At 57.2% G+C, this 18,086-nt stretch overlaps 1 protein-coding gene across 1 annotated transcript in view; it reads right to left on the bottom strand.

The window, feature by feature from the left end:
- ARHGAP39 (Rho GTPase activating protein 39) overlaps positions 1-18,086 on the bottom strand; it is a 53,895-nt gene that overhangs the window by 10,618 nt on the left and 25,191 nt on the right. The window contains exons 4-6 of the mRNA XM_068983976.1: positions 13,790-13,873; positions 4,440-5,796; positions 2,173-2,734 (exon numbers count right to left, since the gene is read on the bottom strand). Coding sequence (XP_068840077.1) covers positions 2,173-2,734; positions 4,440-5,796; positions 13,790-13,873 — 2,003 coding nt within the window. The remainder of the gene's footprint in view (positions 1-2,172; positions 2,735-4,439; positions 5,797-13,789; positions 13,874-18,086) is intronic.

Here is an 18,086-nt window from a genome sequence, read left to right as displayed (position 1 = left end):
GGTTTCTTTTTTTTGTCTTTAAAAGATTTCCTCACTGTTTTAACCATGAACTCAAGGTGGGATGCAAATAAATGTACCTGTTCAGCCTGCCGTCTTTACCCGGAGGATAAGCGCCTGCTGCAGGCATGAGGTGCTTGCACTGAGCGTCCCTCAGGGTGCTCCTGCAGGAGCTGCAGTCAGTGTGCTGTCGCCAAACCCCTGGGACGCCTGTGGTGACAGCATGCTCAGGGGGGTCCGGGGCAAAGAAGCTGTGAGTCATCTGGAGGTGGTTGGCACAAAGGTGTGATCACGTGAGATGAGGTTAAGCCAGGGGGGCGGGAGCTCACGTGAACTTGGGTTCACTGTGGGGTACCTTGGTCCCTTGAGGTCGTGACCACACAGTAGATATCATACACATGCTGGCAGACGAACTAGCTTGTGAGGCCAAGGCAGGGAGCAGCGGGGTGAGACCCCGCGCGTGGGAGCCAGCTCAGGTCTGCCCTCACCGCTGCTCCAGGGACAGACTGCATGTCCTTCCAGGCACAGGCTCGTCCCCCTGGGCTGAGGGGGCCTGTCTTCCTGACCAGCGGCCAGCACCCACATTCTCTCGAGGCCGTTCTTCTGGGCTGGTGATGGGCAGCAGCTGCTCACCCAGGTGTGGGTCTCACAGCTGGAGACAGGGCTCTGACAGGAGGGCAACCCTGTGCCACTGATGTAAGACCAGACCCCACAGCCCAGACACAGGACCCAGCTGGCAGAACCACACAGACCCAGTGTGGTCTGTGGACACAGACCACTGGGGCTGGGAAAGCATGGCTGCCAGGCTGAGCCTCGATTCCGCCTGGCTCCCACAGCACAGACGTCAGGCCGGAGGCTCACTGACCTTGGAGCCAGCGGCAGTGTCCTGCTGGACAGTGTCTGGCTCTGCACAAGTGCCCCGGTGAGAGAGGGGCCGGCCCGGAGCCTCTGGCCTCCATCCACCACTCACTCACCTATCACTCAGCAGCACTGCTGGAGCCCCGCGGGCTGCGTGTTAAGCGGTGGAAACGCATTTCCAAACCTCCAGCTCACAGCAGGGACATTTCAAGTCCTTTTTGGAGGAGGCTGAGGTGAACCATGAAGCTACTGAGGGCCCACCTGCGCCTGGGAAGGTCTGAGAGGAGAGAGACAGACCCAGGCCACCTGCCTCACCCCGGGAGCAACCTGGGGAGACCTCTCTGTGGTGTTCAGGGACTGTGCTTCCAAAGGTACACGCCTGAGTGAAAATGTCAAGGCTTCCGAGATGTGCTTCCAAACGGCTGGCGTGCTGGACGGCCCCTGTGCTTGATGCGCCTCCCAGGACCCACATTGCCTGCAGCCCTCCCCACTGTGTGCACATGCCTCGGCACCCACACCTGGGCAGGAGCAAGGCCCCGGTCAGGCCAGGCGGCCACTCCCCCCAAGCCACCTACAGCACAGAAGACACTCAGGAGCACAGGCTGGCTGACGGCCGCTGCACGGGCAGGTGCTCCCACAGCCCCACCCTGGCACTGGCCCAGGCCTGGGATGTGCACCACCTGGCTGGCAGGACTGTGGCCCAGCGTCCTCCCCACGTGGGTCAGGTCAGGGCCACACAGACCTGACACATGGCCTCGAGACGCAGCCTGCACTCAGCCCCAGGCAGCCATCAGCAGGTTGCTGGCTGTGACGGTCCCAACCTCTGACCCCTGATGCAGCTCAGGGCCATCTCAGCTCACAGCACCACAACAGCCTACTGGTCACCTCAGACCTGGTGCTGGGCCAAGTGCCCAGCTCCTTGCTGCTCTCAGAAGCCCTTCTGAAATGGCCTTGAGGTACAGCCGTGAGCCCGGCCGGGGTGGATGCAGTAAGTGCCCTCATCAGGCAGGGCCACTAGGGTGGGGCCTCGGAGGCAGCGGACGCTGCCTGGTGGGTACGCGGGTGCGACATGCAGCCACATCTCTCAGCCAGCGGCCAGGACGGCGGCACACCTGCCACGGCTCTCCTCAGGGCCTCCGTGCTGAGAGGGGCTCCCTGAGGACCCTGTGTCTCTGCGGAGGCCAACGGTGTGCCCTTGAGAGGCGGTGCCTCTGTGCGCCTGCTGCCCGCGGGTCCAGCACTGAGCCCAGGCAGGGGCCCTGCCGCAGCCGCCCCTGAGCCGATGGCAGAGCCAGTGCCTGCCTGGGCCGTTCTTACCTTTGGTGTCATTGACAGGGTCCATGTGCCGGTAGATGTAGCCCTCCAGGTAGGAGTGGAACTTGGGCGTGGGTGGGAAGAAGGCCAGGCAGATGGCCATGAGCTCCCAGCCACGGGCCAGGCTCTCGAGGCGAAAGTTCTCGGTGGTCTGCCGGCACAGCTGGATGTAGAGCTCGTCCCGCAGGCCCTGCACGCTCCAGCCTTTGGTGGCGATCTCCAGGGCCACGTGCAGTGGGTCTGCCTTGGCGCGCCGGTCGCCCATGTACATCTGAATCAACTTGAAGACCTCACAGGCCTCTTTCTTCACGTGGCGGTCGCTGGTCACGATCATGGGCTTCTTGATGGACTCGCTGCTCCAGGCCAGCATGTTGGCGATGGACACTTTCCGTCGGAAGAGGCCCTGTGTGTGGGTGTTGAAGTGCTTGGAGGCCCAGTTCTCGATATCTGTCTCCGAGGATGGCTTGCGGAGCGTGAAGGTGGGGAACACGCAGCTGGCGCTGGGCATCACACTCCGGGCCTGCCGGCTGCTCTCAAACTGGGCACAGGTGCCAAGGTCCTCAGACTGGGGGACAGAGGGGCCCACATGAGCCAGCCAGTGGAGAGGTGTGGCCCCCACCCCACACAGGCCCCAACGCTGCTGGAGGAGAGAGGCCTGGGACTCAGCTCTGCCCACCTCACCCCGGTCTGCCCACCTCAGTCCATGCCCGCCCACCTCACCCGTCCGTCCGCCTCACCCGTCTGCCCGCCTCAGTCCATGTCCACCTGCCTCACCCTGTCTGCCCACCTCAGTCCACGTCCGCCCTCCTCACTCGCCTGCCCACCTCACCTGTCTGCCCGCCTCAGTCCACGTCCACCCGCCTCACCCTGTCTGCCCACCTCAGTCCACGTCCGCCCTCCTCACTCGCCTGCCCACCTCACCTGTCTGCCCGCCTCAGTCCATGTCCACCCGCCTCACCCTGTCTGCCCACCTCAGTCCATGTCCGCCCTCCTCATCCGTCTGCTCGTCTCACCCATCTGCCCACCTCACCCGTCCGCCCACTTCACCCCTGTCTGCCTGCCTCAGCCATGTCCGCTGTCCTCACCTGTCTGCCCACCCGCCCATGGTCCACCCTCCTCACCCTGGTCTAAGTGCCTCACGAGGCTGAGAAGACCAACCTTTCCCTGGGGGCTCGGCCTCCAAGAGGTGCCCACCCTGGTCCAGAGACCGAGGGCCAGGGGGCCAGCACAGTCTGGGAGTGTGAGGTGCTCGCGCGCCCACAGGACACTGCATCCCGGACTCATATGGCCACCCAGGCAGGGGGCCGACCGTGCATGAGGGTGGGCAAGAGGGAGGGCGCTGTGGCTTCTGCTGGTTCAAGTGGGAAGGGCAGCCCCTCAAGGACACAGAAAGCCCCAGACGCCAACCGTGCTTGACAGAGGAATACAACCTTCTCTGGGCCGCCACTGCCGCAGCCCTCTCCCCAGCAAAGACACAAGGATTCCCAGGCATCAGAGGCAGGGGGGATGCCCCTGGTCCCTCCCCACTCTGCATAGCGCACTCAGTCTGTACTCTCAGGGGGCTCCTGGCAGGTTGTGCCCATACCTGCATGGCCTTCCTAACCCCTGGGGCAGGGAGCCACCTCCCCCGGCAGCCCCCGGCATGGACCTCAGTCAGGCCCGTTGAGCCCACGTGTCCTTCCATCCAGATCAGGCTGGGAGCTGGGTGCTGCAGGACGCAGCTGCCCACACTCCACCCACCACTCGCCCCTGCCCTGCCCATCTGTCCTGATGCCCGCTTGTGTTACAAGCCACAGACAGAAATGCTGCTCTGAACGCTCCAATCTGGAGTGCACTAAGGTGGCCCTGCCCCAGGGGATGCTAGCCACCTAAGACATCCTGGTTCGTGGGCATGGCATGCCTTCTGCACAGGGCTGGGGGTGCACCTAAGGAGCCTGGCCCCGGGAGTCTCTGGCCACCAAGGAGGGTCCGGCACTCACCTGCACAGCTTCTCACTGTGCCTGTTCACAGGTGGGAGGCAGAGGCTCGGGGAACAGAGGGCGGGTGGCTGCCTCTGCGTCCTGGAATCAGGACGTGCCTTTGGCCCCCTGGTGACCAGGCAGCACTGGCTGGGCCTCCCCAGGAGCCGAGGTGAGAGACCTCTGTGCTGGTGGAGACCCGGCGGCCATCTGCCGTCTGTCCTCAGGCCCACCAGGAACTGTGAGGCCATACCACGTCTGGGGGTGCTGACCTGCCCCACCCCTGCCCAGGACCCGCCTGTGAGCGCCTACCTGAGAGGGGTGCAGGTAGGGCTCCGGGGAGGCCAGGCTGGTCTGCACGGAGACGCTCTTCTCGAGCAGAACCTGCGGGAAGGCGAGCCTGTCCAAGGCACCCCTCTGCCAGTGCTTGCTCTCCTGCTGGGCCAGGGCCTCATCCTCACTGAAGGCACGCACCACAGGCCCGGGCATGGGCAGCGGCACGGCCCCATCACTCTCATAGCCCGAGCCGTCCTGCTGGGAGTCCCAGCTGCCCCTCTGCTTCATGTGCAGGTGGGCTTGCTGTGCCTCCCAGGCCAGCCGGGCCTGTGCCAGGAAGGGCTCAGTCGGGCCCCGGGGGCCCTCCCCATCCCCCACCTCCCCCTCTGTGCGCTTCATGGGCGTCAGGCCAGGTCCACACAGAGGCCGCTCCTCTGTCAGGGGCTGCTGGCCCAGCGGGTCACAGTCCCCGGGGCCCTCGGCGGGTGGGGCACTGGGAGCATGGCACACGGAGGGGTTCCTGCTCTTCCTCTTGCGCGTGCCGGGAGAGTAGCCTGTCGAAGACATGGTGTCCTGCTGGCTAGACCAGGACATGGCATCGTCCTGGGCCTGGGGCAGGGGCGTGGGCGGCGGGGCGGGCCGCAGCTCAGGCCCCTCCATGCTGCTGTAGTCCCCTGACATGACCCCCAGCGAGGACGTGGCCCCCAGGCGCTGGTCGCGCAGCAGGCAGGGGCTGGGCTGCAGGGACAGCGAGCCGCCCCCCGGGTGAGGCGTGTACTTGTGCCGCGGGCCTGCCCGCAGCTTGGGGCTGGAGCTGGCCTGCTCCACGTACACCAGCTGCCGCACGTACTCCTTGCCGGCAGGGCTGTACTCCAGGCTCAGGTAGCGCTCGGGGCACTTCTGCCTGGTAAGCACCAGCTGCTGGTAGGGCGACAGGGAGGCTGGCTTGGGTGGCTTGCGGCCAGGAGACCGCCGGGGCGAGCCGGCCTCAAACTGTACATCCATGGGGGGTTCGTCGTAGAGCGGGGCCTGGTATTCCACAGGGGGCTCCTCATAGAGGGGGGGCTCGTAGGCGTAGCGCGGTGAGGAAGGCTGCGAGTCTCCGGTGGGCCGGCGGGGCTGGGCCAGCAGTGGGGAGCAGCTCCCTAGCTCAGCCCTCTTCGGGAAAGGCGATGGCCTCCGCTCCGGGAAGAAGACGGGGCTGTCCGCGTCAGGGGTAAAGGTCTGCAGGCTGGGCGAGTGCTGTCCTCCGGAGGGTCTGCGGGAGCGACCCCCAGGCTGGCTGTCCAGAGCGTAGCCGTTGCCCTGGGGGGAGAGGAAGCTGGGCTCCCTGTCGGCAACTTTGATGAGCATGCGCTCCTTGGTGCCCGAGTTCCAGCGGAGAGAGGAGGTCCTGGTAGGGGGTGGGGAGCAGGTTACCTGAGAAGGTCCTGGGGGGGCAGGTTACCTGGGGAGTTGGCCAGGGGGCAGGTGACCTGGAGGGAGCCCTGGGGGGAGCAGGTTACGGGGGGGGGGAGGGGGCAGAATCCTGGGGGCAGGTTACCTGGCGGGGTCCTGGGGGAGGTTATGTGGGGGGCCGTCCTAGGGAGAGCAGGTTACCTGGGGGGAGTTCTGGGGGAGGTTACCTGGGGGGATCCTGGGGGGAGGTTACCTGGGGAGTTGGCCAGGGAGGCAGGTTACCTGGGGGGGGTCCTGGGGGCAGGCTACCTGGGGGGGGGGGGTCCTGGGGGCAGGCTACCTGGGGGGGGGGGTCCTGGGGGCAGGTTACCTGGGGGGAGCCCTGGGGGGAGCAGGTTACCTGGGGGGCTCCTGGGGGGAGCATGTTACATGGGGGGTGGTCCTGGGGGTAGAAGGTTACCTGGGGGGGTCCTGGGGGGAGCAGGTTACCTGGGGGGGATCCTGAGGGGGGCAGATTACCTAGAGGGAGGTTACCTGGGAGGGTCCTGGGGGGGGTCAGGTTACCTGGGGGGTGGTCCTGGAGGGGTCAGGTTACCTGGAGGGAGCCCTGGGGGAAGCAGGTTACCTGGAGGGGGGTCACGAGGGGAGTAGGTTATGTGGGGGGGGCAGTCCTGGGGGGAGCAGGTTACCTAGAGGGAGGTTACCTGGGGGGGTCCTGGGGGGGTCAGGTTACCTGGAGGGAGCCCTGGGGGGAGCAGGTTACCTGGAGAAGGGTGGTGGGGGTAGCAGGTTACCTGGGGGGGTTCCTAAGGGGAGAAGGTTACCTGGGGGGAGGTTACCTGGGGGTGTCCTGGGGGGAGTCCTGGAGGGAACAGGTTACCTGAGAAGAGTCTGGTGGGGGCAGGTTCCCGGGGTGGGGTGGAAATATGACCCCTTCGCCAGCCTGGACCCACGACCAGCCCCCTTGACCTCACAGGTGTGTGAGGTCAGGCCCAGAAGGCCTGGTCGTTTCTCACTGTCCTCTTCACAGTCGCCCCAGGGGCTGCAGGCTGTGGGGCCTGGTACTGCCAGGTGCTGTGATGAGCTGTGAACCTTTCACTGCTGAGGCCCTGACCCCAGGTCGTGCAGCCTGGAGCAGCTGGCCCCCTGGCCTGGGAGCCCTCCTCACACACTTCCTGGGTCAGCCCGGCAGCCCTTCGGGGGTTCTCCTGCTGCTGCCCATGGGGACGCTCCTCCAGGGCCCCTGTGAGAGGCTCTGCTCTGGTCCCAGGCCAGAACCAGGCACAGAACTACTCCTGGACGGAAGCGCCGGGGGCCTCCCAGAGGCTTCTGTGGCTTTGGAATCCTGGGCTCAGCACCTGCCCCACTCCCGTAGCACAGCCAATCATCCCGCAGCACAGCACCTCTCAGGGCCTGGACTCCAACCACAGGCCCCCGGAGTCCAGAAGGGCTGACTGCCCTGCTGGCACTGCCCACTGCCACGCTCAGCACTCCGCACCTGGACCGAGATGGTAAAACCGCTCCCCGTCCCTAAGGGCACCCGTGGCCCCAGGGAGTTGTGTGCCCAGATCCTGGCCCCTCCACCTAGCAGGGGGTACTGGGGGCGTTCAGGCTCTTCTGAGTCTCACTTGCCTGATGACAACACGGAGACACTGCCCCTGGTGATACAGTGACTTGATCACACATCGTGCCCACCAACTAACAGTCAGCCCCATGTCCCACGGCTGTATCAGCCATGACAGGGCAGACCAAGAGGTCCGGAGCAGTGCGCGAGGCTCCCCGCTTCTGCCTGCCCCTTCAAGAAACTCCCAGCTGCTTTAAAAATTTCCTTCTAAGAATACACCTGCAATGAGGAAGACCTGGGTTCGATCCCTGGGTTGGGGAGATCCCCTGGAGAGGGCAAAGTATTCTGGCCTGGAGAATTCCATGGACTGTATAGTCCACGGGGTCACAATGAGTTGGACACGACTGAGCGACTCTCACTTTCTACATGTCGTTCTACATCTGGAAACTCTGCGTCAGTGTCTGCTTCATAGCACTTCTTCAGTCTGCCCTCTGACATATTTTATGATTTCTGGAAACGCCTGACCATATCTTTAAAAATATTACTTCCATCCCGTTTCCTCTCTCCTTCTCTGGGAGTCAGATGCTGTCCTCTGCACTGAGCTCCACAAAGTTTCAGGCTGTGTCCTGTGCTTTCCATCCCCTGGCCTCTCTACACTGTTTGCTTTCTTCTGATCTACCGTCTAATTTACTAAGCTTTTAAGATCCCATCTACTGAGTTCTTAGTTTTATTATATGTTTTTCAGTTCTAGAATATCTATTGATATTTAACATTTTTTTTTAAAACAGTACTTTGAAGTTCACAGCAAAACCAAGCAGGAGAAAATGTCAATTTCTCACATACCCCCTGCACCTACTCACACAAAGCTTCCCCAATTATCAGCATTTCACAAGAAACAGAACATCTGTTGTCAACTGATGGACCAGCACTGACACATTATAATCAACCAAAATTCTTAGTTGATATTAGGGCTCACTCTAACTGTTGTACATTCTGTGGGTTTGCATAAATGTAGAGACACGTATCCACCACTGTAGTGTCGTACAGAGCATTTTCTTTGCTCCCCAAACCCACATGCTCTGTCTGTTCATCCCCCTCCCCAAATCCCTGGCAACCACTGATCTTTTCACCGTCTCCATAGGAGGCAAATCTGAAGCCAAATCAAGGAGCAAATCTTTGGCCTCCAAAGAAGGCAATCTGAAAACCTACACACTCTGATTCCAGAATGTCCGGGTGGAATCACGCAGTGTGCAGGCTCTCAGGCTGGTGTCTTCGCTTTGTGACACGTACTTAAGCTCCTCTGTGACTCTTCACGGCTGACAGCTCACTTCTTTTTAGTGTTGTATCAGCCATTGTCTGGATGGACCACAGTTTACTTCTCCATTCACCTACTGAAGGACATCTTGCTTTGGCAACTACGAATAAAGATGCTAAAAACATCTGTGTGCAGGATTTGATATGAACACAAAATGTCAAACTCCTTTCGGTAAATACCAAGGAGCAGTACTGCCAAATCATTTAGAGTATATTCAGGTTTTTAAAAGAATGTATTTATTATTTACGGCTGAGTCAGGTCTTAGTTGCAGTACATGAAATCTGCATTGCATCATGCTGGAACTTTCCCTGCAGTGCAAAGGCATCTCTCCAGTCATGGCACACAGGCTCCGTAGTTGTGGCACGTGGGCTCAGCAGCTGTGGTGCACGGGCTCAGTACTTGGGGTGCAACGGCTTAGTTGCTCTGTGGTATGTGGAATCTTAGTTTTCCAACCAGACACTGAACCCGATTCCCCTTGCCTTGGAAGGGAGGATTCTTAACCACTGGACCCCAGGGAAGTCCCTGTATTCAGTCTTAAGCAGCTGCAGCCTCCTGCGCTCCCACCAGCACTGACCATGGGTTCCCCTGCTCTGACCCTTGCCAGCACCTGGTGTCAGAGTGCTCACCTTCTGGCTCCTCTAATAGGCCTGCAGAGGTATCTCACTCTTGTTTTACTTTGCATTTCCTGCTGACAGGTGATGCTGAGCATCTTTCACATGCTTTCTGTGACAACAGTATAGGTTCTTTGCTGAGGTGTCTGTTCAGCTCTTTTAAAAGCAGGTTGTTTTCTTACTGTTCCATCTTAAGAATTTTTTGTATATTTCAGATTACAGTCCTTTATCATTTGTGTCTATTGCAAACATTTTCTCCTAGTTCGTCTTTTGCAGAGCAGAAATTTTTAATTTTAACACAGTCCAGCTTATCAATTGTTTCTTTCATGAATCATGCCTTTAATGCTATACCTAAAAAGTCATTGCCAAACCCAAGGTAATCTGGGTTTTCTCCTCTGTTACCTTCTAGGAGATAGTTTTGTGTTCCCATTCAGGTCTGTGATCTATCTTGAGTGAACTTCCATGAAGGGTGTAAGGTCCATGTCCAGATTCACTTTCTTGCGTGTGGACGTCCAGGTGTTCCAGCAACGTCTCTTAAGAGACCATCTTGGCTCCACTGCATTGCTTTTACCCCTTCATCAAAGGTCAGCTGATGATATTCATGGTGGTCTATTGGTTGTCTCTCCATTCCATTCCATTAATGTGTCTATTCTTTACCAATACAACCCTGTCTTGCTTACAACAGTGCTATAGTGAGTCTTGGGACTCAGGTAGTATTATTCCTCCAACTTTGTCCTCCTTGAAAATGATTGTGTTGGCTGTCCTAGGTCTTCTGCCTCCACTCCAACGTTCTTGCCTAGAGAATCCCATGGACAGAGGAGCCTCATGGGTACAGTCCATGACGCTGCAGAGTCAGACAGGACTGAAGCGATTAAGCACACACACATTGTTATCGCTTTGTCAATATCCACAAAACCACCTGCTGGGATTCTGACTGAGACTGCATGGAATCTGTAGGTCAAGTTGGAAAGAGCAGAGTCCTTCCACCACTTGTTTAGTTCTTCTGTGATCTCTTTCATCAGAATCTTACAGTTTTCCTTATATAGATTTTGTACATATTTTGTTACATTTACACCTAAGTATTTCATTCTGGGTGATACTAATGTAAATGCTACTGTTTCTAACTTCACATTCCACTTGTTCATTGCTAGTATACATGAAAGCAATGGACTTTTGCATATTTAACTTGTATCTTACTACCTAGCTACAACCACTTAGTTCTAGGAGCTTGCCAATTCTTTCAGATGTTTTACATAGGTGATCAAGTCATCTGCAAGCAAAGACAGTTTTATGTTCCCCCCCCCAACCTGTATTCTCTGTATTTCCTTTCCTTGTGTTACCGCATTAGCAAAGAGCTCCAATATGATGCTGAGCACCAGAGGTCAGAAGGGAAACTCTTGTCTTGCTTCTGATCTTAGTGGAAAAGCTTTGAGATTCTCACTACTACGTATGACATTAGCTGTAAATTCTTTGTAGATATTCTTCATCAAGTTAAGGGAGTTCCTCTCTTTTTGGGTGGCACTAATGATAAAGCACCCGCCTGCCAATGTAGATGTAAGAGACACAGATTTGATCCCTGGGTTGGGAAGATCGCCTGGAGAAGGGCATGGCAACCCGCTCCAACGTTCTTGCCTAGAGAATCCCACGGACAGAGGAGCCTCATGGGCTACAGTCCATGAGGTTGCAAAGAGTCAGACAGGACTGAAGCGATTAAGCACACACATTCCTGTTTTACTGAGTTTGTTTTTAAATTGAGATTGGCTGTTGGATTTTACCAAATGCTTTTTTTGCAACTCTTGATACAATCATAAGTGAAAGTGAAAGTTGCTCAGTCATGTCCAACTCTTTGCGACCCCATGGACTGTACAGTCCATGGAATTCTCCAGGCCAGAATACTGGAGTGGGTAGTCTTTCTCTTCTCCAGGGGATCTTCCCAAGCTAGGAATCGAACCCAGGTCTCCCACATTGCAGGTGGATTCTTTACCAGCTGAGCCACAAGGGAAGTCCAAGAATACTGGAGTGGGTAGCCTATCCCTTCGCCAGCAGATCTCCCCTGCGCAGGAATCGAACTGGGGTCTCCTGCATTGCAGGCGGATTCTTTACCAACTGAGCTATGGTTTTTCATCTTTGGCCTACTGATGTAATAGATTATATTGACTCTCAAATGCTGAACCAACCTTGCATACCTAGGATAAATCTCACTTGGTTATGATATATAATTCTTTTTATACATTGGTAGATTTGATTTCAGCAGCAGATTTGATTTCCTAACATTTTTTTGAGGGTTTTTACATCTGTGTTCATGAGAGAGACAGGTCTGTAGTTTTCTTGTGTTTTTCTGATTTGGATATTAGAATAATACTGGCTTCACAGAACAAGAAAGTATTCCCTCTGCATTTATCTTCTGAAGGAGACTGTAGAGAACTCATAAGATTTCTTTCATGTATGTTTGGTAGAACTCACCAGTGAACCCATTCAGAACTTCTGCTTTCTTTTTTAGAAGATTATTAATTATTGATTCAATCTCTTTTAACAGATATAGACCTATTCAGATTGTGTATCTCTTCTTCTGTGAGTTTTGGCAGACAGTATCTTTTAATGAATTGGTTTATTTTGCCGAGGTTAACAACCTTGTGTGCACAGCCTTGTTCATAGCCTTCCTGTCCCCTCTCAGGCTCCTGAGGCAGAATCATGTCTTCTGGACTGCACCGGCTGTCAGACCACGGCCACAGGTCTTGGCTCCTCGGTGGATCTCTGATGCCTGCGGAAATCTGGTCTATTTTGTTCTTGTACAGGCTGGTCTCAGGTAAGTGAATCCACCATCACAGAAAGTAGAAATCCCAAGTATCCTAAGAAACCAGCTGTGCACTCTGGTCTTGTGCCTCTGTCCTCTGATTGAGCCATGAGTCCTAACTGTTGGCCGTGGGTAAGGCAAGACTGAGAGAACCAGGGTGAGAGTGAGCAGGGCTCGGGAGGCAGGCTCCCCTCGGGAATTCAGCCCCTGCTTGCCCGAGGCTGCTCCTGGCCAGCCGCACAGACCAGCCAAGCAGAGCAGAGGATGGCAGGCAGCGTGCCCGCAGACCTGGAGAATCAGCTCTGGAGTCTGAGAGATCTGGGGCTGAACTCCAGCCTGTAGTTCCTGGGCTGCGGGGCATCACCTCCCACTTCCACCCTGGTCCTCACCAGTTCTCACAAGGACTAAAAGCAGGACACATGGAAAATCACAGCCTTGGTTCAGCAGGGGCACACAGGAGACACTGCACATGGTCCACCGCCCAGCAAATGTGGGCAGGGCTGTGGCAGCCAGATAGGAGGGTGGGGTGGTGCTCTCCCGGCCCAGAGCACTCCAGGAGCCAAGGCAGAGGCAGGCACGGGGCAGCAGGAAGGCGGGTGCCAGCCTGCTTCAGGAAACACACCTCCAGAGGCCCAGAGACAGCCTGGATCATGGAGAGCCGATGCCTCTCAGCGCCCCAAGGCCCAGCCAAAGTCCTGTCCTTCTCTCCCAGCCCCTGATCACCTCCCCTCCCACAGGACAACCCCCGCAGCCCCTCACCACCACCCGCAGACCCAGGAGGAGGCCCGGCCTTCTCTCTTAGCCCCAATTTCTTGTCGGCTCTGCTGGGGAGGAGGCACTCTGGGGAAAGACCCCCCTCCCACGGCCTCCTGCCTGTTTCTGGAGGCACCTCATCAGGGAAGCGTTGCTCCATGCTCAGAGCCCTGGAAGAGCGGCAGGAAACAGGAACTGGACTGCCTCGGAGGGAAGCCTCTGCCCCAGACGTGGGCCCTGCTCACAGGCCACGAGACCACATCAATTCTGTGCCCACAAGCCCCAGTCAAACCCGAGTTTCCCGGTGACCAGTGAGGATGCCTGTGGACACAGCCACACTGCTGGCCCAGGCAGGCTTAGATCCTCTCTGTATCAACAAACCCAGTCTCAATATCTAAACTGAGCAAACTGTCAAAGGCCCCTCATGCTCCAAATACCTCCGTCCAGGGACCCAGCACCCCGTCTGGCCCCCATCAGCTACAGGCAAGGTGCCTGCTCCAGCCTGGACACACGAGCTAACCCAGGGGAGGCCCCTGCTCAGCCTGCTGCTGCTTTGCCCAGGGTCCCGAGCGTTGTATCTGGAAACCCCAACACCCAGCAGGGCCAACCCAGGCCCGAGGGTGGTCAGCCTCCCTGCCCCACTTGGCGGGCACCAGTCTTCCCGATGTGGCCTGGAAAGCACTCCAATGCACCTGGGGCTCTGGGGGGACCACACACTAAGGAACCTCCAAGGGATCCACCAGGGCCAGTACCATGGACACAACAGTACTCCACACCGCACTGCGGCCCAACAGCTTCTCCTCGTGTCCCATGGGCCAGGGCAGGGCCTGGTGTGCTCTGCACGTCCAGCTGGTCACTTCCTGCTAGGCCAGACCCTTCTCCAGCTCACCCGAGAGCTGCCAGGAAAACCACCCCCGGTCAGGAGATGGACAGGCCTGAGGCAGGGCCTACCTGCAGTGGAGAAGGTGGCCGTCCACGCTGTAGTCCCGGTAAACCTCATAGTCCTTCTCAAGGAGCACTCCTGACGGTGAGGAGCTGAAATGCAGCAGAGTGAACAGGAGACGTGAACCGAAGTACAACTGCTTAGAGACACACCAGGTCCACGCCGCACGCCGCACGCCGCAGAACACGGCCCGGCCCTCTGGTTCTCACCACAGCTCCTGCCGCAGGCCAGCCTGCACCTGGGCAGGGTTTCTCGCACCCTCACCGCCCTCTCCCACGATGCCCCGATGGAGCCCACTGTCCTCACCCAGGACAGCCCCAGGCCCAGCAAGGAGCTGGAGCTCTGGCCTGTGGCCTCCGGGCTGGGCTACAGGCTGGGCTGGGACCAGGGGGCACAGAGTGGGGCACAGAAGGGCTCGGGCCTGGTCGCCAGGGCCCCTGGGCTGGCCATGGGGGGAGCCCACACTCCACTTCAGGCTGGAGGGCAGCTGACTACAGCCCGTGGGCCTCATCCAGCTCCAGTGCCTGGCTTTGTACAGCAGGGGGGGAATGAATGGTTTATACACTGAAATTTTTGTGTGTGTGAAATTTACATGCAATTCAAATTCCAGTGTCTGTCAGGAGCATGTCATGGGAACACAGTCCTGTGTGACCACACCACAGGTCCTGGGTGCAGCCACAACTCAGCAGCCTGAGTGCCCCCGCACGGCCAATCTGCCGGCCACAGACGGGGGCCTGGGCGGCTCTGCCTTTGGCAGCTGCAGGCTCTGTGCCGCTGAGCCAGGCAGACACACGGCCCCGCTGGAGTGCCTCAAGGTGCACAGAGGTCAGAGCCAAGACGGGAATCTCGTCGCAGCAAAATTACTTCACTGAAAACAGAAGGGACCTTCACACCACGTGTGCTTCCCAGTGGCTCATCTGTTAGCCCAGCAAGGAGAGCAACCACGCTGTTCAGGGACGACAAGTATCAAACTATGCCGACAACGGCAGCTGAGGGCATGTGTCCAGAGGAAACAAGCCTGCTTTAGACCAGCAGCCTCGAAGCACGGACACTGCTGGGGAGAGGGGAGGACATTGAGAGCTGCTCGGCAGTGGGGCCCGGGGGGTGCCGGGGCTCCTGGCGCTTCTCCACGCTGTCACTGCACTAAGGAGTCAGAGCTGAGCTTGACAGGACTGGGGAACTGGCCTCCACGAGTCATCTCTGTGGAATGACTACAGGTGAAATTACTACCAAAGAAACTGAGGAAACACCTAATTCAGTCCAGCCTCAAGTGCAGCTGAGATTGTCACGACTGACCATGCTTAAAACACGCGCTGGGGGCCAGCACAGGGCACAGGCTGGCACTGAGGGGGCACGGTGAGCCCCAGCAGCAGGCAGGCGCTCAGCAGCCCATCGTGAGCTGTGAGGCAGCCGCCCAGGCCGCCAGCATCCTCCACCCTCCTGGAGTCGGTCGCCAGTGGTCCCACAGGTTTGTGTTAGGAACTGAAGGGAAGCATCCCAACCTGACCAACTACACAGCAGTTGAAAAGCTTGAAAACAAGACAGCTTTGCTGCAATGTTTAAAAAACTCATGGCCTAGACTGAAATTTTCTCTTTGAGAAAAGATTCTACTCAACTACTATCATCAGACATTGAATGTGAGGGGATTTTTTAGATTTGACAATGTTTCTCAATGAATTCAACCTAAAATTATAAGGCAAACAGTGCTTATATGAGACACTGAGACTGCAACCGTCATTGTGATGACAATGGATGTCTGAGTCACAAGCAGCATCAAGCTCCTTTAACTTCTCTTTCTCGGGCTGCAGAAATTGGAACAAGAAGCAGGATTCCCATTCCCACACAGGAGACACGCTTTCTGAGCTACATTACTGGTTCCAGACCAGCGCAATAAAGCCAGTCACATGAATGTTCTGGTGTCTCAGCGCAAACAAACATTACGTTCACACTGAACTAGTCTATTAAGCATGCAAAGCCACCTGGGTTTTCTGAGGAGCTTGAACTCCAGGCCTTGAATGGTAGAAGGAATGCCCACAATTAGCTAAGATGGTCGTAAATACAAAGGGAGACAGAAATGTTTCCTTGAGAGGTGATGGCCCGAGAGAGCACACGGACAGCGTGGCCAGGGCACAGGGCAGCACGTGGCGTGGGCGGATGCAGGCCATAGTTAACACAAGACACGTAAGCAAATACCTTTGGACCAAGGCCAGGAAAGAACTTTTTAAACAAAACATTAAAAACAAACAAGGTGAAAATTACAGTAAACTTGCTTGCATCAGAATCAAGGGCTCCAGGGACCATCAGCAGGCGTGAGGGGGTCTGTGGGGTGAGGCCGCCTGCACACTGAGCAAGAGCAAGTCTGCAGAAGCAGCCACCTCACACCCGAGGCTCTGCCTGCCCAGCACTTTGCCCCAGGCCCCCAACGGGCCCCAGGTGCAGAGCCAGGGTGCAGGCTTCCCCCGGCTGCGGGGTGAATGCAGCATCCTGGGGGAGCACCCAGGAACACGCCGGGCAGCAATGCATGCGTGCGGCATATGGGAACGCACAGGAGGAAGGGGCAGGAAGGGCCTGACCTGGAGGAGCCGAGGTGACACCACATCCTCTGCGGCATCAGGGGTCCCCACGAAGCACCCCACAACCATCCCACCACACCAAGGCCAAGTGTTAGAACAGGTGAAGGTGACCAGACCCTAGAGGTTCCTGAGGAGGAAGACACCTAACACACGCAAGAAGGACAGCTGTTTGGGGGCAAATGTGAACCATGTGGCAGTGGCTGACCCTGGTTCCCAAGCCCAAGTCAAGGCAGAAAGCATCAGCAATACGAAACGGAAACGTGCTGGGAAAACCTGACTGCCAAACCTCCCTGGAGCCAACCCACAGCTTCCACGCAGAAGGGCAGCAGCAGCGGGAGACAGGAAGAAGGGACAGACCACTCCCACCACCTGGGGGGGACTCACCTCCCAGAATCCATGTGTCTCGGCAGATCAAAACTTAGTAAAGAACTCAACTGATGCAATTAACAGATCTGACCTAACAAACACACAGAGAACCCTAGAGCTAACAGAGAAGAGAAACTGTCTGCCTCGGCCAGCAGGGTGTCGTCCTGTGTGTCTCCGTATTCTTGCAAGGACAACGATCCTGAGGGACCAGAGCCCTGCCCAGAGCTCTGCCCACCTTCAGCTTAACCAACGGTGTCCACAACAGCCCTGTGTCTCCAGAAGGTCACATTCACAGGTGCTGAGAACAGGACGGGGCAAATTCAACCCACAAGACACAGAAACATACTGGATAGGATTCCCCACCCACTCGTGCTGAGAAGCCTAATAAGAGAAAGGGACGTCCCAGCCCGACGCACAGGGTCGCGGGGCCATCGGCCTGCCTGCCTCCCTGGCCCCACCTCCTCGGGGAGAACCAGCCAGCTTGGGACAGCTGGTGGAGTCACAGGCAACTCGGGAGACAGTGTGCTCAACTGTAACAAGAGCTCAGCAAATGTAAAAACAGAACTGATGTATAAATATGACATCTGGGGCCTTCCTTGGTGGCTCAGTGATAAGAATCTACCTGCTAACACAGGAAACATGGGTTCGATCCCTGGCCTGAGAAGATCCCACGTGCTACGGGGCAACTAAGCCCTTGCGCCACAACCACTGAGCCCGTGCTCCAGAGCCAGGGACTGCAGCCACTGAGCCTGTGCTCCACAACTACCAAAGCCCGCGCGCTCCAGAGCCCGTGCCCACAAGAGAAGCTGGGCAACGAAAAGCCTGCGCACCACAACCAGACAGCAGTCCCCGCTCAACGGAACGAGAGAAAAGCCCGTGCAGCAATGTCAAAGATAAATTAAATAAATAAAATTAATTTTTAAAAAGTAGTACCTGAATACCAGTAATGATCGTACAATACGACTTTATATGGTATCTAAAAATAAACCTTAGAAAAATGCAAGGTCTTTGGGGGAAAATGTATAAAATGTACTACTTTCATGAATGGGAGAAAATGACACAAGCAAGGTGCCTAGTCCCCCAACCTGCCCCACAGTTTAAACACAATTCTAATCCACCTCCAACTAAGCTCCTCGTGGGAGGCCGATCTGAAGGCAACACCATGATCCGAGTCACCATACCACACCCCAGACACTTCTGGGAAGAGGACACCCCTGCCCGCAGGACGTCTGCCAACAGAACCTAAGAAGAGTCCAGCCCCTCACCGGCCTGCAGTGAAGAGCCAGCAATCGCCACCAGCAATGCCGCAGGTGACCTGGGCCCAGAGGCTGTCACGTCTGCTGGACAGGCAGCGGCACCGGTTTGA

This window comes from Capricornis sumatraensis, chromosome 11, assembly GCF_032405125.1.
Source record: "Capricornis sumatraensis isolate serow.1 chromosome 11, serow.2, whole genome shotgun sequence".
NCBI classification, from domain to species: Eukaryota; Metazoa; Chordata; class Mammalia; order Artiodactyla; family Bovidae; genus Capricornis; species Capricornis sumatraensis.
This window is presented reverse-complemented; position numbering and strand designations above follow the sequence as displayed.